The sequence below is a fragment of the Mustela nigripes genome, chromosome 9, assembly GCF_022355385.1.
Source record: "Mustela nigripes isolate SB6536 chromosome 9, MUSNIG.SB6536, whole genome shotgun sequence".
In the NCBI taxonomy this organism is placed as follows: domain Eukaryota; kingdom Metazoa; phylum Chordata; class Mammalia; order Carnivora; family Mustelidae; genus Mustela; species Mustela nigripes.
In genome coordinates, this window is record NC_081565.1 from 86290971 (window position 1) to 86316952 (window position 25982).

At 35.3% G+C, this 25982-nt stretch overlaps 1 protein-coding gene across 1 annotated transcript in view; it reads left to right on the top strand.

Annotated features, from left to right (window-relative positions):
* Positions 1-25982, top strand: part of JAK2 (Janus kinase 2) — a 135007-nt gene that overhangs the window by 104073 nt on the left and 4952 nt on the right. The window contains exons 14-23 of the mRNA XM_059411990.1: positions 452-539; positions 4177-4304; positions 5045-5183; positions 7117-7268; positions 7415-7565; positions 8420-8556; positions 16308-16497; positions 17112-17236; positions 17419-17591; positions 25657-25774. Coding sequence (XP_059267973.1) covers positions 452-539; positions 4177-4304; positions 5045-5183; positions 7117-7268; positions 7415-7565; positions 8420-8556; positions 16308-16497; positions 17112-17236; positions 17419-17591; positions 25657-25774 — 1401 coding nt within the window. The remainder of the gene's footprint in view (positions 1-451; positions 540-4176; positions 4305-5044; positions 5184-7116; positions 7269-7414; positions 7566-8419; positions 8557-16307; positions 16498-17111; positions 17237-17418; positions 17592-25656; positions 25775-25982) is intronic.

A 25982-nucleotide genomic window follows, 5' to 3' on the forward strand; every position in this document is an offset into this window, starting at 1 on the left:
TCATACCATGCTGGTCTCCTGACTTAATTGTCATAGTTTATCTGCACAGAGAACATTTTTAATCCCTTGGGGAGTTATTTGAAGCTCTCATCCATTTACTTGAGTCCCTTATCACGGTCTCTGGTGTCTGCCTCTGTGCTCTCTCCCAGGTGCTGAGGGTCCAAGGCTGTTGATCTCGCAGCATTTATGTGGCCCTGTGCCACTATTGCACGCTCTCTCTTTGCTGTTTCTTATTCCAGGCTTACTCAGGGGTTTTCTCAGAATGAACTCTAGCATCGGGATTGATAGCAGTCACAGGTCCATATAAGGGAACCAACACAGCCTTATCTGTAGTCCTGCTGGGAATAGGAGAGAGTGCATTTCTCATACAGCAGACAGTATCTTTCTGACCTTTGAACATTTATAGACAAAGTAATTCTTTTGCATTTTTGTATGTTTTTCTTTTCCTTAGTCTTTCTTTGAAGCAGCAAGCATGATGAGCCAGCTTTCTCACAAGCATCTAGTTTTAAATTATGGAGTGTGTGTCTGTGGGGAGGAGAGTAAGTAAAACTACAGACTTCCTTATGGTAATGTTATGCCTTCTCAGAGCATCTATTTTTGTTTATAGAGAAAATTTAATTTCAGGATCATAACTAAGTATCACTATAAACCATAATTTAAGAAGAGTTAAATATTGTTGAAATAAAAAACTGTTCAGTTATGTCTTCTAAAAAAAGAAACCATTTAATGAAATTAAAATGCAGTAGACAGTTAACATACCTTATGTTAAAATGCCCAAATAGTAGAGTGTTAGAGTAAACAAATGTCTTACAACCTTTCCTGGTAACCATAGCAATACGAATTTTGGCTGGTTTGGTATCACTGGAATAACTGGCTATTTCAGTATAAGTTTCTTTGGAATTATTGAAAAAGACATAAAATAAATGATAGACTGAATTTTTAATGGAACTGACTAAAATGACTGGATATTCAGTTTATTCTAGGTCTAAATTTAGACTGTTCATAAAAACTCATGAACTTTATATTTAGAAAATTGTGTATGTAATTCTCCATTTTCCTTCATAATATAGATTAAATATGCATCCATACTTATGCAATATTTTTTCATATATCTTTGAAAACTGATAATCATTTCAAAGGCAGTGATTTTCAAATCTGTTCTGTGGAGATATTTCAGTTATCTCGGGGTTGATGAAGTGAAAGTAAATTAACTACAGTCAGCTCACTTATTCCCAGCTAGAGTAGTTCTGTATTTATCTTTTTTATTGATTGATATTTCTCATAATTTTCCATTTAAGGGAAGAAAAAATAAAAATTTTTTTAAAGTTTGAAAACAGTGTTTCAGAGCAAGTAATTCCAGTTCTTATGCTTGCTTTTAGGTTTATTTTATTGATTCTGTGATGTACTTTTTTCACATTTAAAAATACCTGAAATTGGGAAGTGTGATATAGTCGATGGCATGTCATAATTCAATTATGTTTTTCTTTTATGATACATAAAATAATGAGACTTACAACAATCAGTTGTATCTGTAAAATAGATCTTAAATGCCACATAAAAAAGTTTTATTAAGCTTTTGTTTGTTGTAACTCTTAGATATTTATTGTTTTTTTTCTTTTCTTTCTTTTTTTGACACTTGCCATAAATTTACCTGTGGTCAGTTCTTAATTATTAGTATATGGATTATTCTCTAAATTAACCTTGGCCCAGCAAAGCATTCATTAAATTTGTTTTAGTTACCCAATGAGGTCCAAAGTTACTAACTTTTGTCATTAACAACAAAGTTGTTACACACCAAGTGAGAACTAAGTGATTTTAATATTAGACCAAGGAAAATCAAAATTTGAGGTAAGATTATGCTTTTTATTTTTATTTTTATTTTTATCTGGGGGAAGGAGGGGCCAAGGGAGAGGGGGCAGACAATCCCAGACAGGCTCCACGCCTAGCACAGAGCCTAAACTCTGGGCTCAACACAGGGCTCAATCATACAACTCTGAGGTCATGACCTGAGCTAAAATCCAGTCAGAGGCTTGACCAGCTGAGTCACCCTATGCCCCAAGATCATGCACTTTAGTTCATTTTTTTAAAAGATTTTATCTATTTATATGATAGAAAGAACATATAAGCAGGGTGAGGGGCAGAGGGAGAATGAGAAGCAGACTCCCCGCTGGGCGGGGAGCCTGGTGCAGAACTTGATCCTTTGACTCTGGGGTCATGACCGGAGCCCAAAGCAGATGCTTAAATGACTGAGCCACCCAGGTGCCCCAAGATCATTCATTTTAAAACAAATGTGAGCCTGGTGGTGGGTATTATGGAGGACACATATTGCATGGAGCACTGGGTGTGGTACATAAACAATGAATTCTAGAACACTGGAAATAAAAAAATTAATTAATTAAAAAACAAACAAACAAAAAAACAAATGTGAAACATAGGCATGGTGAAGTATAGGCACTTAACTTACTGGGCCACGAATTAACATGGATTACAATGTGAAAGTCTGTCAGAATTTCTTTAAAAATATATATTTTGTGATGCCGCGGTTGAATTTTTTGCTTGAATTTTTTTAAATTTAATTTTAATTTTATTATTTTAATTTCCATTTTTATAATTAAAAAACCCGAATCTTTTTTTTCTCATTTATATAACTTACTGTTTATTAAGCATTAGCAACAGTAAAATAATCTCAATAAATTTAGATTTGAAATTGAGAACCTGAGCTTATTGCATTACAAATTAGTACTAGATGACTATAAATAAACCCTACACCCAGTTTAATTATTAAATAACATGTCTTAATGTAGAAACAGTCTTGGCTTTAAGAAACTTGGTCAGTACTAACAGGGCTGGGGATTTTTATCTGTTTTAAAAGGCAGTGAGGACTTTTTAGAAGCAAAATATATCTTAATAGTATATTTAAAATATACTTCTAAAGATAAAGCAGTACAAAACTAATTTTTGCTTTTTGGCAGCATAAATTAAAAGGATGAATAGAGATCAAACTCAAATTCTCCTTAATGCCTGCAAAAATAGACATTGTTGTAAATTTTTATGTGTAGAAGAATCTCAGGAAGTTTTGATGTCTAAATACAGTAGTCCTCTTTGTCTGCAGCGTATTTTTTTTTTTTAAAGATTTTATTTATTTATTTATTTGACAGGCAGAGATCACAAGTAGGCAGAGAGGCAGGCAGAGAGAGAGGAAGGGAAGCAGGCTCCCTGCTGAGCAGAGAGCCTGATGTGGGGCTCGATCCCAGGACCCCGGGATCATGACTTGAGCCGAAGGCAGAGGCATAAACCCACTGAGCCACCCAGGCGCCCTGCAGCATATTGTTCTAAGACCCCCAATGGATGCCTGAAACTGAGGATAGTACCCAACCTTATAAACACTAAGTTTTTTCCTATACATACATACCTGTGATAAAGCTGAGTTTATACATTAGGCACAATTAAGAGATGACAACAATAAGTAATAATAAAATAGAACAGTTATAGTAGTCTACTGTAATAAAAGTTGATGTGGTTTCTCTCTTTCAAAATATCGTATTTGTATTGTACTCACACTTCTTGGTCTTGGTAATGATGTGAGACGATAAAATGCCTGTGGGCTGAGATGCAATGAGGTGAAGGACATGGGTGGGCAGTGTGACACAGCATTAGGCTACTACCTTCTGACGGTAAGTTGGAAAGAGGATCATCTACTTCTGAACCTGTTGACTACGAGTAGCTGAAACTGTGGAGAGCAAAACCACGGATAAGCAGGGGACACTACTGTAGTTTCATGGAAGAGAAGTTAACTTGGTGAGAAATTTTCATTTGTTTAAAAAAAAGCAGCTATAACTTAGTACTACTACATAGAGGTATGCTGGAGTAATATATATGTAAATATAAAAATATATAGTAACATAATAATGACAGTATATAATATATATTATATGTTATAGATAATTATATAACATATGTAATTGTTTAGATTTTGCCATCTTGCTGTTGTGAATAAACTAAACCCCAAAATACAATGGTGTACAGTTGTTAAGCTTTCTTTACTTTAATGAATTTTGCATAATTTAATCTCCTTACCTATAGTACCCACATATAATCGTATATTTATAAATTTAAAAATTATATATGTTTTTATGTAAGTGTACTTGAGCCTTTTATTTTTATATTTTAATGCAGATATTCTGGTTCAAGAGTTTGTAAAATTTGGATCATTAGATACATATCTGAAAAAGAATAAAAATTCTATAAATATATTATGGAAACTTGAAGTGGCTAAACAGTTGGCATGGGCCATGCATTTTCTAGTAAGTAATAAGTATAATAGTCTATCAAAAACTTACTGTTCTGTCTTATGAAGCAATGTACAAAGGTTCTTGACTCAGGACCAAGAAATATATTAAATAAATGCTGAGACACTGAAAATAGATAAAAGATTATTTTAAGCATATATTTATTTATATAAAATCATGTTTTTGGAAGAGTGTTGTCATTTTATCAATCTCTTAATATTGCTGATGAACAATTTATGTCACTTGGGTTTAGAGAATTTAAAATATGCAGAAAAATATGCAAAAATATGCAGAAACCTGTTGTGCTAGTTATGGATAGCAGAAAATCCCTGCAGAAAATGTCTTCTTAGGGTATTTGTGGGCAATTGGACATTATATCCAGTGAGAAAGCGGTGTTGCCATAGAAGCAGAATGGTGGTCAGACTCCTCAGAGTGCACCTGTGTCTGGCCGCTGAACAGAAACAATATTTACTTACTTTTTAGAAAGACATACTGTTTAAAATCTCAGGTTTAGAATGTGAAGTGGCACTGAGTAGTTTTAATATATTCTTTTCATTATGGGTGTAGATTGTTGTTTCATTTGAACAGTAAAACAGAAAGCTCAGCACTGCCATAAACCTTTGTTTCAAAGCATGCTTCCAAAGAAATGTTTACTAGTTAATACTGTCCTATTTTTTTCTTTGAATCCATGTTGGGACAAGTTTTCAAGTATTTGTAGATTGATATTTGAATGTCTGTGCATTTAACTTTAATAGGAAGAAAAAGCACTTGTTCATGGGAATGTGTGTGCCAAAAACATTCTGCTTATCAGAGAAGAAGACAGGAAGACAGGAAACCCTCCTTTCATCAAACTCAGTGACCCTGGCATTAGCATTACAGTTTTGCCAAAGGACAGTAAGTTCTACAGGAAACGCATTTAACTTCTTTTTAATTTTTTTAAATTTGAATGTGGTTGACCCACAACGTTACATTAGTTTCAGGTACACAACACTAGTGATCCCACATCTTTACTTGGAGAGTAGTATAAAAAGCATATTGTTGATTTTTTTCTCAAGCTCTGTTATTGACGTGTTCTTGATTAATCAGAAAACTTAACCACCATTTTTAGCAATCCAAATTAAGTTATAGTTACATTCTAGTCTCTCTCCATTTCTTCTTTCTTATAAGCATGTTATTATGGACTGCAAGATGATTTTTTAAAACAGTTTTAATCCCTACTTGAATGGAAGTTCAGATTTTATCTGTTTTTTAATGTGACGTTTTCTAATACATTCTTTGAGCCACAAGTAAATTATGTAAATTTTTCTTTCTTCAGTCACTAAGTAAAAATTTGAGAAGATATATTATCTACTTTGAGGTCTTATTTAATTATCCAGCTAATTCTGACTTCTAAAAACTTAGAAAACATCTTTTTTTTTTTTTTTTTTAAAGATTTTATTTATTTATTTGAGAGAGAGAGACAGTGAGAGAGAGCATGAGCGAGGAGAAGGTCAGAGGGAGAAGCAGACTCCCCATGGAGCTGGGAGCCTGATGTGGGATTCGATCCTGGGACTCCGGGATCATGACCTGAGCCGAAGGCAGTCGTCCAACCAACTGAGCCACCCAGGCATCCCAGAAAACATCTTTCTTTTGGGTTTATTAGCCTTCTATTTAACACTATTAAAGGAAAAATTTCAGTCACATAGTTGAAAGGTTTTTTGGTACTAATAATGTTATAATTATATCTCATCATCTTAGTTAATTTCTCTAATTGCATGTTCTAGACATGGACTCTAAATTGATAAACTTTTGTGCATTGATGTATCCTATTGAACCAACAGTATTGAAACTTGATAGCTTATCTGATGGTGAAGACAGATAATACAGCAGAAGATGTTATAAGATCTTAAAACATATATTCAGGAAAATTTTACTCTTCGGAGTGAAAATGAAGAAAGAGAAAATTTATTCATGTGGTTAAAGAGAAAGGAACATGTACTCTTTAATCTCTTAATTATACAGCAAAGATATTCATATTGCTTTGGCAAAATATATGAAAACATACAACAGATTATCCTTCATTCTTGCATATTATTTTATTTGCTTTATCTATGCATCCATGCCAGACTACCAGAAGGTGAATTTAAAATTGCTCCCTCCTTCCTTGAATAGCGTTTTTCTGATGGGGTCAAAGACTGTAGCAACTTTATGGGGAAATTCCTTGATCTTAGTAGAAACTACCTATGTCAGTTCTGTACTCATAGTATCTTGGTATAATTCAGTCATTCATCTGTCTGTTGGTCCTTCTTTTCTCATGTACAAGTTAGAATTGCCACTGCTGTTTAGTCATTAGAACAGCTCAGAATGATGTTAGCATTACCTTTACTACTTAGGCATTGTAAAGAAATTAAAAAAAAAAAAATCCAAAGGCAGTTTAGGACAAATTATATGGAAAAGATTTGGGGTAGAGAGAGTAGGACACGAGTTGAGACGTGGACATGAGTTGAGACATGGTGACTTAATGGAAGAAAGTTTAGTTGATCCAGGATTTGTTGTGTAAGATTCTAATTCTCTCCATGCTACTAACAAATTTTGTGTCTTTGGGAAAATTATTTAGTCTTTATGGGTCTCAGTTTTATCATTGTTTAATCTGAGATATTAAATTCAATGCCCTCCAAGGTCCCTTCCAGCTCCCAAGTGTATACACCTGCTTGTATGAGGCACACAACACACAACCCCAAACAAAAAAGACCTGATTATTCAAATGAGTTTGAAAATTATCTGCATATAAAAGAATTGTTTACTTGTGGGAACTATTTTACCATACTTTGTTCCTATCATTTAAAAGTTCTTCAGGAGAGAATACCATGGGTACCACCTGAATGCACTGAAAATCCTAAAAATCTAAATTTGGCGACAGACAAATGGAGTTTTGGTACCACTTTGTGGGAAATCTGCAGTGGAGGAGATAAACCTCTGAGTGCTTTGGATTCTCAAAGAGTAAGTTTTTATTGACTGTGATGTTGGAATTACTCTGTGATCCTTGATTTTCATTCACATGACTTGGTATCTTTCTAGCCTGTCATTAAAGAAGAAGCTTGATATCACATTCTACAATTTATTCTTATCTGTTTCTTTGATTATAGAAGCTACAGTTTTACGAAGATAGGCACCAGCTTCCTGCACCAAAGTGGACAGAATTAGCAAATCTTATTAATAATTGTATGGATTATGAACCAGATTTCAGACCTTCTTTCAGAGCCATCATACGAGATCTTAATAGTTTGTTTACTCCAGGTACGTATTGATGAAATAGTGTTACTGAAATTCCAGCTATCTTTCTATCTTTATTGTATTTAACAAATCTTTACTAATTTTGTAATCTCTTGCAGGAAGTTCCTTGATGTCTTTTTTCTTTAAGTTTTTATTTTAATTTCAGTTAGTTAACATACAGTTTTCTATTAGTTTCAGGTGTACAGCATAGTGTCTTTTAGATCTTCTTAGTTTCTTATGTTTGTATGACTTTTCCTATTTTATACATATTCTACTCCTCTTGGTTAAACAGTCTCTCCATTTTTAATAGAGAGTTCTTTAAAAATCCTGTTTTAGTTAATTAATTAATTACCAGTTAATGAATACTGTACTCCAGAAGTCTGTTTGGCTTATTTGACTTTTTAAAATCAATTTTTAAACTGCTCGTATATTTTATAATTGAGTGGTTTTCTAAACATGAAGTAGGTTTGTTTTTGTTTATTCAGTCCTGTAAAATACATAGCTGAATGTATATTATAAACATTATACATTATAAAATATAAATATAAAATTTATATGTCTGACCCATAGGTATTTCCTATTCCAATACTACTTGCCATTCTCATCAAAAAAGTCAAAATAATATCATAAATACCAAAACTGCCCATGTTGGAAATTATTTATCCTTTGCAAAAGTCTTTTTTAAAAGCCTGTTAGGTTATGGGTAATAAAAAAAGACTGTCATTAATATAGCTTAAACTATTAGAGTTGTCCTCTGTCAATTTGTATGTAGTATTTCTGACTCATTCTGATTATTTTGGTTAGTTTGAATATATATCATTTTAACTCAAAAAATGTGATTTGCCAGCTTATGGTAGCAATATACTTTATTTCTCCAGATTATGAACTACTAACAGAAAATGACATGTTACCAAATATGAGAATAGGTGCCCTGGGGTTTTCTGGTGCTTTTGAAGACCGAGACCCTACACAATTTGAAGAGAGACACTTGAAATTTCTACAGCAACTTGGCAAGGTAAGATGTCAGAAGCTTTTTTTTTTTTTTTTTTTTTTTTTTTTTACTTGAGAGAGAGACAGTGAGAGAGAGCATGAACGAGGAGAAGGTCAGAGAGAGAAGCGGACTCCCCATGGAGCTGGGAGCCCGATGCGGGACTCGATCCCTGGACTCCAGGATCATGACCTGAGCTGAAGGCAGTCGTCCAACCAACTGAGCCACCCAGGCGCCCCTGTCAGAAGCTTTTTAAATAGCATATAATCCTAGAACATTTTATTTAGAAAATAAAGGCTTTAGGGACACTTGGGTGGCTCAGTCGGTTAAGTATCCAACTCTTGATCTCAGCTCAGATCTTGATCTCAGGGTCAGTAGTTCAAGTCCTGCACTGCAGCCCAGCATGGAGCCTATTTAAAAAAAAAGAAAGGAAAGAAAAAGTCTTTAGAGATTCTCTAAGATTCACTTCACACAAAATTTAGGGACTGTTTATAAGAAAAAAGGTTTAGTCTTCAGTTGTTAGAGAAATGCTGAGTTAAATAAATAGCTCTTTTTACTGACAAACCTTTTGGAGTCTTTAACATGTAATGTGCATTGAACATCTGTAAATGGATGATAATTATGCAGTATTTCTCCTATTGATTTGATTATGGGACTCTTTCATGGTAGAGGTGCTTTAGTTACACAATAAAGAAAGGGTCATTAAACTTTTCTACCAGTCTCCTTTTTTAGTCATCTCAGGGTGAAATAATTACTCTCATTGTCCAGAGTCTAGATGTTGACTGGACTGTGTTTGTTAACAAGACAGAGTCTCTATCTGCTAAAATTCACACAGTCATGCCTAGCCTATGTATTTTAAGCAAGACCAGGAAAAGCTTAGTTCTTAACAAGTCCAGTTAAAGTGGTAAGCTTTCTTTCTTCTCCTAAGCTTGTTAGTATAGACTTCTGTATCTTGTTGTGACTTAGAAACTGGAAAGAGAAAATCCAGGCATTTGGGGTATATTAGTTATCTATTTCTTTTTTTTTTTTTTTAAAGATTTTATTTATTTATTTGTCAGAGAGAGAGCGAGCGAGAGCGAGCGAGAGCGAGCATAGGCAGACAGAGTGGAAGGCAGAGTCAGAGGGAGAAGCAGGCTCCCTGCGGAGCAAGGAGCCCGGTGTGGGACTCGATCCCAGGACGCTGGGATCATGACCTGAGCCAAAGGCAGCTGCTTAACCAACTGAGCCACCCAGGCGTCCCTAGTTATCTATTTCTATGTAACCTATCACCCTAAAACTTAACAGCCAAAACCAAACATTTCTTGTCACCTAGTTTAGGAATTAGAAATTTGGGAGCAGTTTAGCTGGGTGGTTTTGGCTCAGGGTCTCTCGCAAGACTGCAGTCAAGTTGTCTTCCAGGCTTTGCCATCTCATCTGAGGACTTGACTTGGGGAAGATTTACATCCACTCACATGGCTATGGACAGGCCTCCAATCTGCTTCCCATCTTCCTACTTCTGCTTCCCATCTTACCTACGGGGGCCTTTCTGCAGGGCTGCCTCACAGCATGGCAGCTGAGAGCAGACACCATGGTGGGAGCCATGGTTTTTTTATAATCTAATCTGAGGAGTAGTATCTCACCACTTTTGCCATATTCTGTTCATTATAAATGAGGCAATAAATTCAGCCCACAGTTAAGGGGAGGGGATTACAAAGGAGCATGAGTGTCAAAGTTAGAGAACATTGGAAGGTATCTTCGAGTCTGCCAACCACACTGTGCATCTTGGCCATAAGTCTATGTTGAGAGCATCACTTTCTTATTAGTATACAGTGTGTCCAAAACTTATTAAACCTTTTTGTCTTTTATTCCCTGACCTTCCACCCCCCAAATTTATCTATTGATATCTTAGAAAGTGATTTTTAGAACAGTTTGGGAAGTGATCCTTTCAACTTAAGAATAGTATCTTCATTTCACAATGAGAAAAATTAAGGTCCAAAGAGGTTAAGTAACTTATCTGTGATCAAATAGCTCGATAGTAGCAGATGTGAGATCAGATCTTCCTCTGTTCCTACTCCTGTGCTATCTCTGCTCTCTCACTTATGTATTTGTTTTTGTTTGTGCGGGTACACTTCAGTTGCATTATCTTCTGTTACCTTTTGGCGCAAGTCATAGCATATGAAGAGATAAAGAAAATAATTATTTTATTTCCATCAGGGGCTACATTGCAAAATTGTTTATGGAAAAGGCAGAAATTAGTGTAACATGACTTATTCATGGGTTTATTGTTGAATAAATCTTGATTTATTGTTAATTATATGCAGATATTTTCATGACCAGAAACACTCGTCATTAGACTAGTAACCATAGTCACTAGTCATCACAAAATCATGAAAACCTTAAAATTATTTTTTGTTATTCTGAACAAGCCATTTAATTTCTGTCATCCTTAGATCCAGCCTTACTGTATATTATATATCCTAGAGATCTTTTTTGGTAGACTCTACAGAAAGTTCTAGAAAATAAAATTCAACTTACCTGAAGTAAAGGGAACAATCTAAAGTGAAATTTCATTATCTTCAGTTGATTTTTTAATAAGCATCTTAATTCTTATACTTTTATATTTTCTCAGCTGTTAATATGAACATGAATATATGAACATTTGTTTGATTAAGACCATTTTCTAGGGGGAAATAAAAGGACATTTCAAATTCCAATATCCAAAGTGGATTCCTTCACTTCAGGAGTCAGACTTTTTAAACCAGTGAATGAACACTTAAAGGGCAGTCTAGAAATAAGACATCTTTGAGAAGATCTGAATTACTTCTAGATTTTTGGGTTTTTCCCCTGAAATGATGTGGCTTTTATATACAAAAGCTGAGTTCTTTTAAATGTGAGGTGCTCTGCTGGTCATTGTGGATATGGGATATAGTAATTGCCTTAGTAGAGTTTACAGAGGAGGTGGATCGCAACTGACAATTAGAGAACAGTGTGATAAGTACATACTGTATTTAAATTTCATACTGATCACAATTTCTAAAATTTTCATAATAGGTGAATTGGTAGAAATGTCAATACTGTAATTTCATGTATATTTATGAACTATTCAAATATTGAGATATTGCATAATTTTCTAATTACAGGTTGCTTTTTTCATGTAAAATTCTACTAACATAGGCCTTATTTTGGTTATTTTAAGAGTTTTTTAAAAAGAGGGTGCAACACTGTGGTGTTATTCAGTAATCAGTAATCTGGATAATTAAAATTACCCAGAAAGTATTCCTGTTAAGCAGTTACACAATAAATTGTAGTCTACTTATTTATACAAGAATATCATTAAATTATTTTCAGGAGTATCAGAGGCATTATTAGGGTATGCTTCTTTTTTTAGAGAATTCCTTATTTTTCATAATTACCCCTTTATTTATTCTTTATTACATGTGTTAATGTGCTTTCTCATAGACTGGGGTGGTATCTCATTGTGATTTTGAGTTGTAGTTCCCTGATGCCTAGTGATGTTGAGCATTCTTTGAAACGTAATTCTAAAAGTGAATATACTATATTTATAACATTCTGCATTATTGCAGCTTTGAGTTATTTCCTTTTACTTTTCAGCATTTTTAGTTTTTTACATAGTTCTTTGGATTTAACATTATTTTAATATGTGAATTGGTAGAATTAATATGTGAATTAATATGTGTAATATTAATTCTAATATGTGTATAGAATTAATATATGAATTAATAATGAAGGAGACTTTCAGGATGGCTTTTTTTTTTTTTTTTAAGATTTTGTTTATTTATTTGATAGAGAGAGAGCACAAGCAGAGCAGCAGAGGGAAAGGGAGAAGCAGGTTCCCCACTGAGAGAGGAGCCCAATACGGGCATCAATCCCAGGAGCCTGGGATCATGACCTGAGCCGAAGACAGTCACTTAACCAGCTAAGCCACCCAAGTGCCCCAAAGGATGGCATTTTCAAAAAGTATTTTTCACTAGTTTAGTTTGTAGAAAATGAAAGGAAAGTAGTATGGTCTTTAGTTAGTGGCACCTATTTTAATATGGCTATTTCCTAGCTGCATTTAATACTGTAATATTAATTTCATCTTCATTTATTTGAAAAAATTGATATGTTCAATTGCCTTATTGAATCTAAATCCAAAATGCCATCCCTACAAAAGTTCTCGTGTGTCACCTTTTCATTTTATAAAAACACAGCTCTTGGTATACTGTGTTTCTTTATTCTTTTCAATTAGCAGCATGGCAAAAATATTCAAAGGAAGGATTTGTACTTAAAATTATGTCTGTATTAAAAAAAAAGACAACAGAAATAATGATTTATTTTAATTTAATACTCATAAAGGGAGCTAAGAAAATATTGCAAAACCTTTCTTCTGCTACTTGAATTCTAAAATGAGTAATTTTGTAATCTTACTTTATACTAATGCCCTCATATACTTCTATTCTTTACTCTTCACCTCAGTTAAAACATAATTTTTAAAAAAATCCTCTTTTTCCCTATTCCTCCATGGTCCAGATCTGGGACACACAGATCTGGACCTTGCTGCTGCTACTTTTCAAACATCAGACTATCAGGCATCATTTTTAGTCCCATGTGAATATGGTTATTATTCCCTCCTCATCATTGGCCAGCATCTTGGTTGATGCTCCACATTCCTTGAGTACTTTTAGTACACACTGTTTTCATCTTCACCTTGCCTCTGCCATTATTTTGGGCACGGATTCAATACCCTGTACCCCAATGTTTATAGCAGCAATGGCCATGGTTGCCAAACTGTGGAAAGAACCAAGATGCCCTTCAACGGATGAATGGATAAGGAAGATGTGGTCCATATACACTATGGAGTATTATGCCTCCATCAGAAAGGAGGAATACCCAACTTTTGTGGCAACATGGACGGGACTGGAAGAGATTATGCTGAGTGAAATAAGTCAAGCAGAGAGAGTCAATTATCATATGGTTTCACTTATTTGTGGAACATAACAAAAAGCATGGAAGACATGGGGAGTTAGAGAGAAGGGGGTTGGGGTAAATTGGAAGAAGAGGTGAATCATGAGAGACTATGAACTCTGAAAAACAATCTGAGGGGTTTGAAGTGGCGGGGGGGTGGGAGGTCGGGGTACCAGGTGGTGGGTATTATAGAGGGCACGGATTGCATGGAGCACTGGGTGTGGTGAAAAAATAATGATGCTGTTATGCTGAAAATAAATAAATGGGAAAAAAAAAAAGAAAATAGAGGCATTCCAAATTAAAACGGTGAGATTGATTTCTATCAATGTGATGAAGATTTAGAAAAATTATAGTGTTTAGTGTTGTCAGGAATATGATGAAATTGACATTTTTCCACTGCTATTAGAACTTAAATCAGTGACCCTTTTAAGAGAACTTCTGGTATCAGGGGCCTTTGAAATGTCCGTATCCTTTGAACTGCTAATTCTGCTTATAAGAAGAGTATCCTTATTAGAGATGTACAAAGGTATTTATGAATATAATTGAATCCATTTTTAAAACTTCTCTTAACTATATATATTTCTATTTTCAATTTAAAAAATCAATACATTCGTAATATACAGTAATTAAAAATCACATTTTCAAGAAATACACAGTGGCATTGGAAAATAAATTTTATGAGCATATTGTTAAGTAGGGGGAAAGAACATAAAACTCTGTTATTTCCTGCCTGTGTTTTTAAAAATGTATTTTAGAATAATTTCTTAGTAAGGCAGTATGAAATAGGTATTTATTATCCTCCATTTTAAGGTGGGGGTAGCTGGTATTACAGAGAGAAGTGACTTGCCCAAGGTCCCAAAGAGAGTAAGTGGTGGACAAGATTCTAGCCCCAGTCATCAGACTCCAGAGTCCCAAGTCTTATCCACTTTACAGTGTGGTCTTTGTAATAAGAGACTTAACTTTGAGACTAATATATGGTCTAGATTTTTTTTTTTTTTTTTAGATTTTTATTTATTTATTTGACAGAGAAAGCACACAAGCAAGGGGAGCTGCAAGCAGAGGGAGAGAGAAAAGCAGGCTCCCTGCTGAGCCTCGAACCTGATGCGGGGCTTGATCCCAGCACCCCAGGATCATGACCTGAGCCAGAGGCAGATGCTTATCTAACTGAGCCACCCAAGCGCCCCTAGTTTTTGTTTTTGACTTTTACATATATAACTGGAAATATAGTCACTTAGCATCTTGTAGCTCAAGGACTACATTGTTTTATTGTAGAAAAGCAGGAATGCCATAATATATTAATTGGATTAATGGAAAAAACTAATACTTAATTTTAAATGTTATGTATCAACCTAACAATTCTATCTAGACAGTAAGTCTTAAATAAAAAGAGAGTTGATTTTGTTAAGGATTGGCCTTTAAAAATTTTTGGAAACATCCTGATAGGCTAAAAATATCTTCTTCTTCTTCATTTTTTTTTTTAAGTTTTTTTTAATTTATTGAGAGAAGGAGTGGGGAGGGCCCAGAGGGAGAGTGAAAGGGAGAAGTGGATCCATCACAGGACCCTGAGATTGTGACCTGACCCGAAGGCAGACACTTAACTCACTGAGCTGCCCAGGCGCCCTAAAATTTCTTCTTTCCTTGAGCAAATAAATCAACCTTGTGTTAGTCTGCTCAGGTTGCCATAACAAAATACCATCGCTGGGGGCTTGAACAACAATTTCTTGCAGTTCTGGAGGCTGAAAGCCTAAGATTAAGGTGCTGGCAGGGTTTAGTTTCTTTCTTTCTTTCTTTTTTTTTTTTTTAAGATTTTATTTATTTATATGGCAGACAGAGATCACAAGCAGGCAGAGAGGCAGGCAGAGAGAGAGAAGGAAGCAGGCTCCCCGCTGAGCAGAGAGCCCGATGCGGGGCTCGATTCCAGGACCCTGGGATCATGACCTGGGCTGAAGGCAGAGGCTTTAACCCACTGAGCCACCCAGGCGCCCCCAGGGTTTAGTATCTAGTGAGGATTCTCTTCTTGGCTTCCATATGACTACCTTCTTGGCTGTGTCTTCACATGGCAGAGAGATCTGGTGTCTTTCCTCTTTTTATAAAGGCACCAGCCTCACCTTTATGATCTCATTTAACATCATGTCTTCACTGGCCCTGTCTTCAAATACACTCACTTTGGGGGTTAAGGTTTTCTCACAGGCATTTGGGGGGAACACAGACATTCAGTCCATAATAGACCCTTCCTCATTCTGTCCAGCTCATTGTCAGTGATATCAAAGGGTATATTGTGAAGCAGCAAAGATCTCCATGGGAGTTAGTGATAGAGATTTAGGAGTTCCCTGACGTGTCTCTTGGCTTTTTCTTTTTTTTTTAAGATTTTTAAAAAAATTTATTTATTTGTCAGAGAGAGACAGCACAAGCAGGCAGAGGCAGAGATAGAGGCAAGCTCCCCACTAAGCAAGGAACCCAATGTGGGACTCGATCCCAGGACCCTGGGAACATGACCTGAGTCGAAGGCAGCGGCTTAACAGACTGAGCCACCCTGGCGTCCCATCTCTTGGCTTATCTTAATAATTCATGTTCATGATTTGTTTAAATGCCTTTTTGAAGTTGTTTATATTTCAGCCTATAATTTCTTTGGAAGAAAATAAATTTATAGATTTACTGCCTTATCTGTTGAAATATTATTTCCTTTTCTTATCCTAAAAGTTGCCTAATGTAAGCTTAGAAATCCATCTGCTAATTCTAGCTACTGTATACTGAATTGTCTATAAAATTTGAATTTATTCATAATTTGTCTAGAAGACTTTGAGGTCTCTATCCTACTGTGACGTGTTGTTTAGGGTAATTTTGGCAGCGTGGAGATGTGCCGGTATGACCCCCTGCAGGACAACACTGGGGAGGTGGTGGCTGTGAAGAAGCTCCAGCACAGTACTGAGGAGCACCTGAGAGACTTTGAGAGGGAGATTGAAATCCTGAAATCCCTGCAGCATGACAACATTGTGAAGTACAAGGGAGTGTGCTACAGTGCTGGTATGTTGCCCATTGAAACCTAGTTTGAACTCAAGGTATGTCCTTGGCATCCTGGGTAATGGAAACAAAATGTCTCAAGATCTGGACTTCTCCTCTGCCAGTGCCTAAGGAGAGAAGCGTTCTTGTGACTCTAGATTGTGCCTGGATGTGCTGGGCTAGAACTACAGGAAGTCTTTGACTTCTAGGTTAATCCTTCTTTTCACTGAGGTTGGTGGTTACCATGCTTGCTTAAGCTTACTGAGAGACTATCATTTTTAAATAAATTGTCTTTGCTCACTTTTTATTTGAAAATATTTTTAAGATTAGATACTTTTTGTTCAGTACAGATAAGGAGAAAGGAAATTTTCTCATCAGCTTACCTGGGTTTGCATAATGGGTTACACAAGGTTAAACCATAACTATTTTTTAAGCTTCTTTTTAAAACTTTTTGATTGAAAAAGGCTGTGTTCTTAACTACTGCATCACTTAATTTATGATCAAGTTTTGTCATCTTAGAGTTTATATATATCTTTTAAGTCATTTATGTATGTTTGTTTTTAAGTCATTATGTATGTTTGTTCTCTAATATTTTATCAGTGAAATATGACATTGTGTTCTCATTTGTGTGTTAAAAGGTCGGCGTAATCTAAGATTAATTATGGAATATTTACCATATGGAAGTTTACGAGACTATCTCCAAAAACATAAAGAAGGGATAGATCATAAAAAACTTCTGCAGTATACATCTCAGATATGCAAGGTATATAGTATCCTCGCTACTTGTTGTAAATAAAAAGAACATGCTGAAGTAATTGCTACAAAGTCCTCTAGAGTTTTTTTAGAAGATTAAGGAAGTCTAGAGAGATAGATGGAGGAAAGACCCATTTAAGTTGTTTACATTTATAAAACTTAGCTGAAATAAGAATGTTATTTTATCCATAGGGCATGGAGTATCTTGGTACAAAAAGATATATCCACAGGGATCTGGCAACAAGGAATATATTGGTGGAAAATGAAAACAGGGTAAAAATTGGAGATTTTGGGTTAACCAAAGTCTTGCCACAAGACAAAGAATACTACAAAGTGAAAGAACCTGGTGAAAGTCCCATATTCTGGTGAGTATATTTTAGTATAATAAAGTAAAATTTTAGAGCACAAACTTCAAACTTTGTTGTTATTAGTATTAGTAGTTCATCATTTATATATTTCTAATTACCAAAAATTTATCCTGCTTACATTGGGCTAAATGCATTTCATGGATTATCTCCTCTAATCTTTATAACTACCCTTGGAGAAGATGTATTATTATCTCTATGTTAAATATGAGGAAACTGAAGTACAGACAGGTGAAATAGCTTGCTCATGGTCATATGACCAATAAATGGTAAAATTAGGATTCAAACCCAGAGAGTCTGTTTTTAGAATTTGTGCTTTTAAGCTTTCCTAACCATGGTGGTGATTTAGTCTGTCATTAAAGGAACATTTTATAGCAGTTTGAAGCTAAAGGTAATTTTTGATCTTTAATTAAAATTATGAGTTGCAAGGAACATACAAACTAATTTTTTATGTGGTATGCATTGTTGTTTTATTGCTTTGTGCTGTGATGCAGTCTTCTTTTTTATGTCTTAGTTCATTTATGGTACATTTTGTTTTATAGGAATAAATTGCTGAAATTATATTTAAATGTTTAAATTTGGGATATATCCCAAATAGGCTTTAATTCTGGTTTATTCATCTGAAATAATACTTTTAAAATTATATTGTTTAAATCAGATGATACTGTTAAGGGCTATGTTTTGTTTATTTTAATTAAGTATTTTATTAACATTTTGGATTTCTGACTTAAAAGTTAGAATTACTAATATAAACAATATAACTGTCAATATATAAATATTTGTGTGATTCATCAGTATTATTAGAAACATAGATTATTCAGTTAGCTACTAAGTTCATTGATGATCCATATATGTTGGTTATCTTTTTTTTTTTTTTAAGATTTTATTTGAACAAGAGAGAGATCATGAGTGGTGGGGGGTGGGTAGAGGGAGAAACAGACTCCTTGCTGAGCTGGGAGCCCCATATGGGACTCACTTCCAGGACCCTGGTATCATGACTTGAGCTGAAGGCAGATATTTAACGACTGAGCCACCCAGGCGCCCTGGTTAGTTATCTTCACTTATTTTGTATCTGTAAGTTTTACAACTTACCCCAGCTATTATAAACTGGGAGAAAATTAGATAAGAAAGCCCAAGTGATTTAAAACAAATTATACCTGGGGCGCCTGGGTGGCTCAGTGGGTTAAAGCCTCTGCCTTCGACTCAGGTCATGATCTCAGGGTCCTGGGATCGAGCCCCGCTTTGGGCTCTCTGCTTAGCAGGGGGCCTGCTTCCTCCTCTCTCTCTCTCTGCCTGCCTCTCTGCCTACTTGTGATCTCTTTCTCAAATGAATAAATAAAATCTTAAAAAAAAAATTTTACCCAAACAATGAATCATAGAACACTACATCAAAAACTAATGATCTCCCTGATATGAGGAAGTGGTGATGCAACATGGGGGCTTAAGTGGGTAGGAGAAGAATCAATGAAACAAGATGGGATTGGGAGGGAGACAAACCATAAGTGACTCTTAATCTCACAAAACAAACTGAGGGTTGCTGGGGGGAGGGGGGTTGGGAGAAGGGGGTGAGGTTATGGACATTGGGGAGGGTATGTGCTTTGGTGAGTGCTGTGAAGTGTGTAAACCTGGCGATTCACAGACCTGTACCCCTAGGGATAAAAATATATGTTTATAAAAAATAAAAAATTAAAAAAAAATTAATGATGTACTGTATGGTGACTAATATAACACAATAAAAAAATAGAACAAATGGATTATTACATAGAAGAGTAATATATAATGGCATTGTGGATATTTTAAAGAAAAGCACTTATCTTTTTTTTTAAGTTTTTCTTCCCCAAATCTTTATTATCCCTGAAATTATAGTACTATTTAATTAACTCTGACATATAGTATACTTTCTTCTGGAAAGGAACCTGTTATTGAACATCAACAACTAAAAAAATGCCCATGAATATACAATAATCATGTTTGAAATACTGTTGTGTCCAAAATTCACTTCCTATAAATCTAGTGGGGGTGGAGATGGGGAATAAGTCCATAAAGCAAGGCAGGCAATGAATTTAACTAAATGACATGTACATGGGTGTTTATTGTTCTCTAATTTCTGTATGTTTGAAATCTTTCATAATAATAAAAACACTTTTAAGGAACAGCTTGGGTGATAATCAATAGCATTACCACCATCTAATTATTTTTAGGGTATAAGTGAAATATAAAATATAGAATATAAGACTCATCTAAACTTAACTATCTACTTTGGTCAGATACCCAGTGATAAATGAATTTCATTCTTTTTTTCCAGAATGAGAAATAAAAGAAGTTAAATGGAATTAAGAAATTCATAGAGTTATGAATTTCATAGAATTAAGAAATCCATAAAGCCTAGTTATATGAATTCCAGTGATTTAGGCATGCTTAATGAATATACTTTAATGAATATACTTTAATATACTTTAATAAATACTTCTTAAGTACCTACTGTTCCAAACACCATAGAAGGAACTTGGGATATGAAGGTAGGGTCAATATCAGGAAGAAGGAAAAAACAAAAAACAAAAAAAACTGTGCCCAGACACTAGGAAGGCCAGACTAAAAAGAAAAGTTTTATGTGGCAGCCATATTCAACTGCCAGGTCCACTATGCATTTTCCCTTCCCTTTAAGAGCTCATAGTTTAGGAAAAAATCAAACGTATGGTCAAATCATTGTAACGTAGTATATAAGTGGAAGAATGAAGAAGATGATGGGGAAACATAAGAATGCAAATAATTCTGATTATTTAAATTAATCAGAGAAAAGCTCAATTAAGAAATGATATTTCAGGGGTGACTGGGTGGCTCAGTGGGTTAAGTGGCTGCCTTTGGCTCAGATATGATCCTGGGGTCCTGGGATGGAGCCCTCCATCAGGCTCCCTGCTCAGCAACGAGTCTGCTTCTCCCTCTCTCTCTGCCCCTCCTACAGCTTGTGCTCTCTCTCTTGCTCACTCACTCTGTCTCTAAATATATATATATATAAAATTTTTTTAAAAAAGAAATGAAATTTCAACTATTGATTAGTAGTTTACCAGGTAGAGAAGAGGAAAGGCATTCCATGAGGAGGGGGAAAACTTGTTTGTGTAAATAAATAGATAGGAATGGAAGGAGTTTTGTTATAAGAATATTCATTTCTATGAGTCCTTCTGAGATAAGTAGTAAAAAAATATATAGTGATGTACCATTAAAGTTTATCTGTTAGCTGGCAATTTCATTAGATCCATTCTTTTTTTAATTTTTTTGAAAACAAAGAATTAAACCACTGGACTTTCAAAAGAGAAATCATTAGAGTCATTCCTTTTCTCAGTGTCTGGGATATATACCAAAAGTTTTTCAAAAGTCTGACATCATGTTTCAATTGAAGTAAGTTATTAAAATTGTGAAATTATAAAATTAAAATTAGAAAAATAAATTGTGGAGTACATGCACAGAGGCATGTTTATAACAAAGCATATATGCCAGAGTACTTTTCTTTCAAGATTACTTCTTTTCTAATTTTAAATATTTAGTTTCATGCCTAATTTTATATTTTTTGTTATAAAGAAAGCTCCTAAATTTTATAAGCTTTGGGCCCTGTATTTCTCTATGAATATCTGGAAATCACAAGGACAGTCAAGATAAACTTCAGATGATAGGTATCTAGTATAATTAATTTTATATTGTTATAAAAATCATTTCTCATTACTTAGTTTGTAATAAATAATACAGAATAAAATGTAGCTAAGATTATAATGTATGTAATAAAGTATATGGTAAAAGATCTATTATTCCTTCAGTAAATGTGTTGGGAAGAGGTATGTATCAAACTCTGATATTTTACTTTGGAGAACTATTAAGAAGTCAGTATAAAAATCAGAAGTAACATTTTTTTTTAAATTATGCAGATCTACTTTTATTGAAACAGAAAAGATGTCCATCCTAGGGTGCTAGGAGAAAAGTGTTACAGTATAGCGTCAGAAGTAACATTTTTATTGTGATCAAAATTTTCCTGTGTATTTAATGGAAAAGAAAGCTATCTACTGCTAAAGACTAGTCACGTAGGCAGTTGGCATATAGTTTTATATTTATATTAGAAAATATTAAATTTTTTATATAATGTAATTAAGCTGACTAAATTTTGTGTAAATATTTCAGAACATGAATTGATAAAACAGGTTTTAACTGGGGGCACTGCTGTGTGTGGCTCAGTCAGTTAAGCATCTGACTTTTTTTTTTTTTTAAAGATTTTATTTATTTATTTGACAGAGAGAGAGATCACAAGTAGGTGGAGAGGCAGGCAGAGAGAGAGGAGGAAGTAAGCTCCCTGCTGAGCAGAGAGCCCAATGCGGGCCTCGATCCCAGAACCCTGAGACCATGACCTGAGCTGAAGGCAGAGGCTTAACCCACTGAGCCACCTAGGCGCCCAGCATCTGACTCTTGATATCAGTTCATTTCAGGTCCTGATCTCAAGGTTGTGAGTTCAAGCCCCATGCTGGGCTCTACACTGGGTATGGAGCCTACTTTTAAAAAAAAAAAAAATAGGTTTTGGGTGCCTGGGTGGCTCAGTCATTAAGTGTCTGCCTTTGGTTCAGATCATGATCTCAGGATCCTGGGATCGAGCCCCTCATCGGGCTCCCTGCTCAGTGGGAAGCCTGCTTCTCCCTCTCCCACTCCCCCTGCTTGTGTTCCCTCTCTTGCTGTGTCTCTTGCTGTCAAATAAATAAAGTCTTTTTTTAAAAAATAGGATTTAAATGATTAATTGAATAACAAATACTAAATCTGAAGTGTTGAAAGGGAATGCATATAATTTTTATCCATGGGATTAGCCATCATACCATTTTTTAAAAATATTTTATTTATTTATTTGAAAGAGCATGAGCAGGGGTGAGGCAGAGGGATAGAGGAAGAAGGAGAAGCTGACTTCCCACTGAGCAGGGAGCCCGAGGTAGGGCTCGATCCCAGGACCCTGAGATCATGACCTGAGCTAAAGGTAGATGCTTAACTGACTAAGCCACCCAGGTGCCCCTAGCCATATCTTTTAAACAATCCTTGTTATCTATATTACTTTTCTTGCTCAAAAGTGCTCTTTGTTTTAAGCTAACATGTTCCAGCATGTCCTAGGGTTGGTATTAAGAAGAACTGAAAGAAAAATGCTTCTGATAAAATAATTATTAAAGCAGGCTCTGGGACTCATGGAGGATCCTTATACTATTCTTGCTGTAGAGTATCCCTTGGAAAATCTTTGTAAATACCTGGGGTTACTCTTCACCTGGTTTGAAGACCTCTGTACAATACATGTGATAAGAATCTGACCCTAGATTGTAACAGTGGTATTGGGTTAGGAGACTGATTTGATATATATATATTTTTTTAAGATTTTATGTATTTATTTGACAGACAGAGACCACACGTAGGCAGAGAGGCAGGCAGAGAGAGAGGGAGAAACAGGCTCCCTGCTGAGCAGAGAGCCTTGATGCGGGACTCGATCCCAGGACCCCAAGATCATGACGTGAGCCGAAGGCAGAGGCTTAATCCACTGAGCCACCCAGGCACCCCTGATTTCATATATTTTTAAGATATATTCTAAAGGCACTTGATGGCTCATTAGCTATTGGATTGAAAGATGAGTCAAAAATAATTCTTTAGATTTCTGCCTGGGGAGTAAGCTAAATTGTTGATGCCATTCATCATATAGGGTAAGTAAAACAACCAGCCGGTTGTGGAAAAGGAGGATGGAGTTCTCTTTGCCACCACTTTATTTAACGTGCAAGTGTTCAGTAAGTCAAAGCACACAAAAACAGTCAAGATACAGTTATAAGTTTAGGAGATGTTAGTGGATAGGTGAATGAATACTATCTAATAGAAAGTTTTTGACAAAAAGGTAAAGCTCTGATGATGGAACCTTGGAAAACCCAAATTTAAAAGATGGAGAAAAGGGAAAGTGTTAGGGAAATATAATTTAAAATGAAATCTCCTCCGAACCCAGAAAACCTCTGCACAAAGATAGAAGAGAAAGAAAAATTTTATTACTGAATAAACTTTAATCCTGAAGTCATGGCATCACAAGCAACCTGCTAAGAGATTGCAAAGACAGAAAGAAAGCTCACTTTTTTTATATGGCCAGATTCAACCCATTACATAATGTTCTCAAGATAAACAGTAGCCAGTCCTCAAGTAAGACACATAATTTACTCTAAGTTCACTTGGTAATTAGAGTGACCATCTGCATTGGCTAATTGGCATTATCCATAGGAAAAACAAACTTCTCATATCTTTATGATAGGAGATATTTTTGCAACTTGGGAGGAGGCACCTGCAAGAAGTTAAACTCTTACATCCCACAAAAACTGGGAGGTCAAGGTGCTACTTGTTTTGGAAAGGTGGTTCCCAGTTTCTTGAGAAAGACATTCTTGCATCATAAAGCTGGGAAGAGTCTTTTAAGCATAATTTTAAAAAAAATTTACATACATTTTAAAGAGACAAAGGATTAAGTTTTCTAAAGTAAATGCTCTAAGAAAAAGGAGGAAGAGTCTTTTCCTTCATTTTCATCAGGGAGATTTTTTTTTTTCTTTTTTGATTTGTATTTATCCTTACATGGGAGAGAGAAAACCAGCCTTGGAGATGAGAGGGGAAATTGTAGACAGTGCTTTCATGAAAATGAAAGGAAGAGACTGTTTTGCAAGCTTTGGGGTGAATGTCTTTAAGAAGGTTTATTCCATTTGTGAGATAAAACTAATATACATTTAAAAATAACTATGTGAAAAATTTTTTGAATCTAAATGTAAAAAAATAGCCTGATTATAGTATGGACAATAAATGTTATAGAAATTTAATGGCATGAGGTCATTAAGACCTTAAGTGGCAGAGAAAGGTCTGTGGAAGTGAGGAAACTTAAATTGGATTTTGAAGGAGAGATTGAATTTATGTAATTCATATGTTTAATCTCATTAGTCTTAAACAGATCTTTGTCACTGTCCTCTGTAATAAGGATAAACTTAGCAGTGGGACCATGATACAGTCCATTAGCCAAAGTCCTCCCTTGGATAGTGTTGATACTTGAGTAGATAATGACACCATTTTCCCCTGTGAGTTTACATTTTTGCGTTTCCTGTCATAATCGCCCTCCTTATGATTAACAAGTTCTTTCATGTTTATGGCTTTAGGTCTTGTTCCAGTTTAGAAGCCATTTTTCCCCCTCCCAGGAGACTTACTAGCTCAATTCATTTAAAACTTTAACTTGCAAGGAGCAGCTTCCCTACCCCCCCTCCATCCCCCACCCCAAGTCCTGGAAGGTACTTTGCAGTTAACTTTGGTGTTACTTATAATAGATTTTTTGGATTTGAGTTATCTTAGTGTGCCAGAGGTTCCCAAGACCACCCTTAGGTTTGATGATTCACTGGGAGGACTCACAGGGCTCAGCATACAGGCATACTCATGGCTATGATTCATTTCAGAGAAAGGATATGTAGCAGAATCATTAAAGGGAAAAGCCATTTGGGGCAAAACCTGGAGGAAACTGAGCACAAAGCTTCCAAGGGTCCTCTCCCAGAATAGTCACTCGGGACACATTCAATTTCCCCAGAGAACGTGACAACTCATTCTCTGCCTTGCATGTACCAAAATTCCAGACTCCCAGAAAGAAAGCAGGTGTTCAGTATAGACCATATTTTTTAGGCCCAGTGAGCACTCTTCTCACTTAGGGAACTGTGGCAACCCTTCTGAAATCTTATTTCCAGGCACAGTCAGTTGTCAACATTGTAAACAAGGCTTTTGAGGATGGTAGCCTCAGACCTGCTTATGTTAACTCTTTTCTATACAGCTTGTCTTTTTAGTCCAGTGATTTTCAGGTAAAGTCAAGAGTTGGCATATCAAATAACTTTTTTTGTAATGAAGTGTAGCTGGTACATGTTACATTAGTTTCAGGTGTACACACTGTGATTCAAGGAGTCTATATGTTCTTTGCTGCTCACCACAGCTGTAGCTACTGTCTGTCACCACACAATGCTACTACAGTTCAAGTAACTGTCTTATGAATGTGTTTCGTATGTTATAGGTATGCTCCAGAATCACTGACAGAGAGCAAGTTTTCTGTGGCTTCAGATGTTTGGAGCTTTGGAGTGGTTCTCTATGAACTTTTCACATATATTGAGAAGAGTAAAAGTCCCCCAGCGGTTAGTGTGCTTTTTCTTTACTTTTGACTTTTCTTAACATGAGAAAAGCTTTTTCCAAAGAATAATAGTAAGCTTAGGACTCATTTTAGAGCCTCTTATTGCTTATTTGGAAGACAACATCCAACAAAATAATCCTGAACTTTAACTCATTAAGTTAACTTGCATTTTCAAAAGGGAGGAGGTTAGAGAGGAAAATAAATTAGTAAAA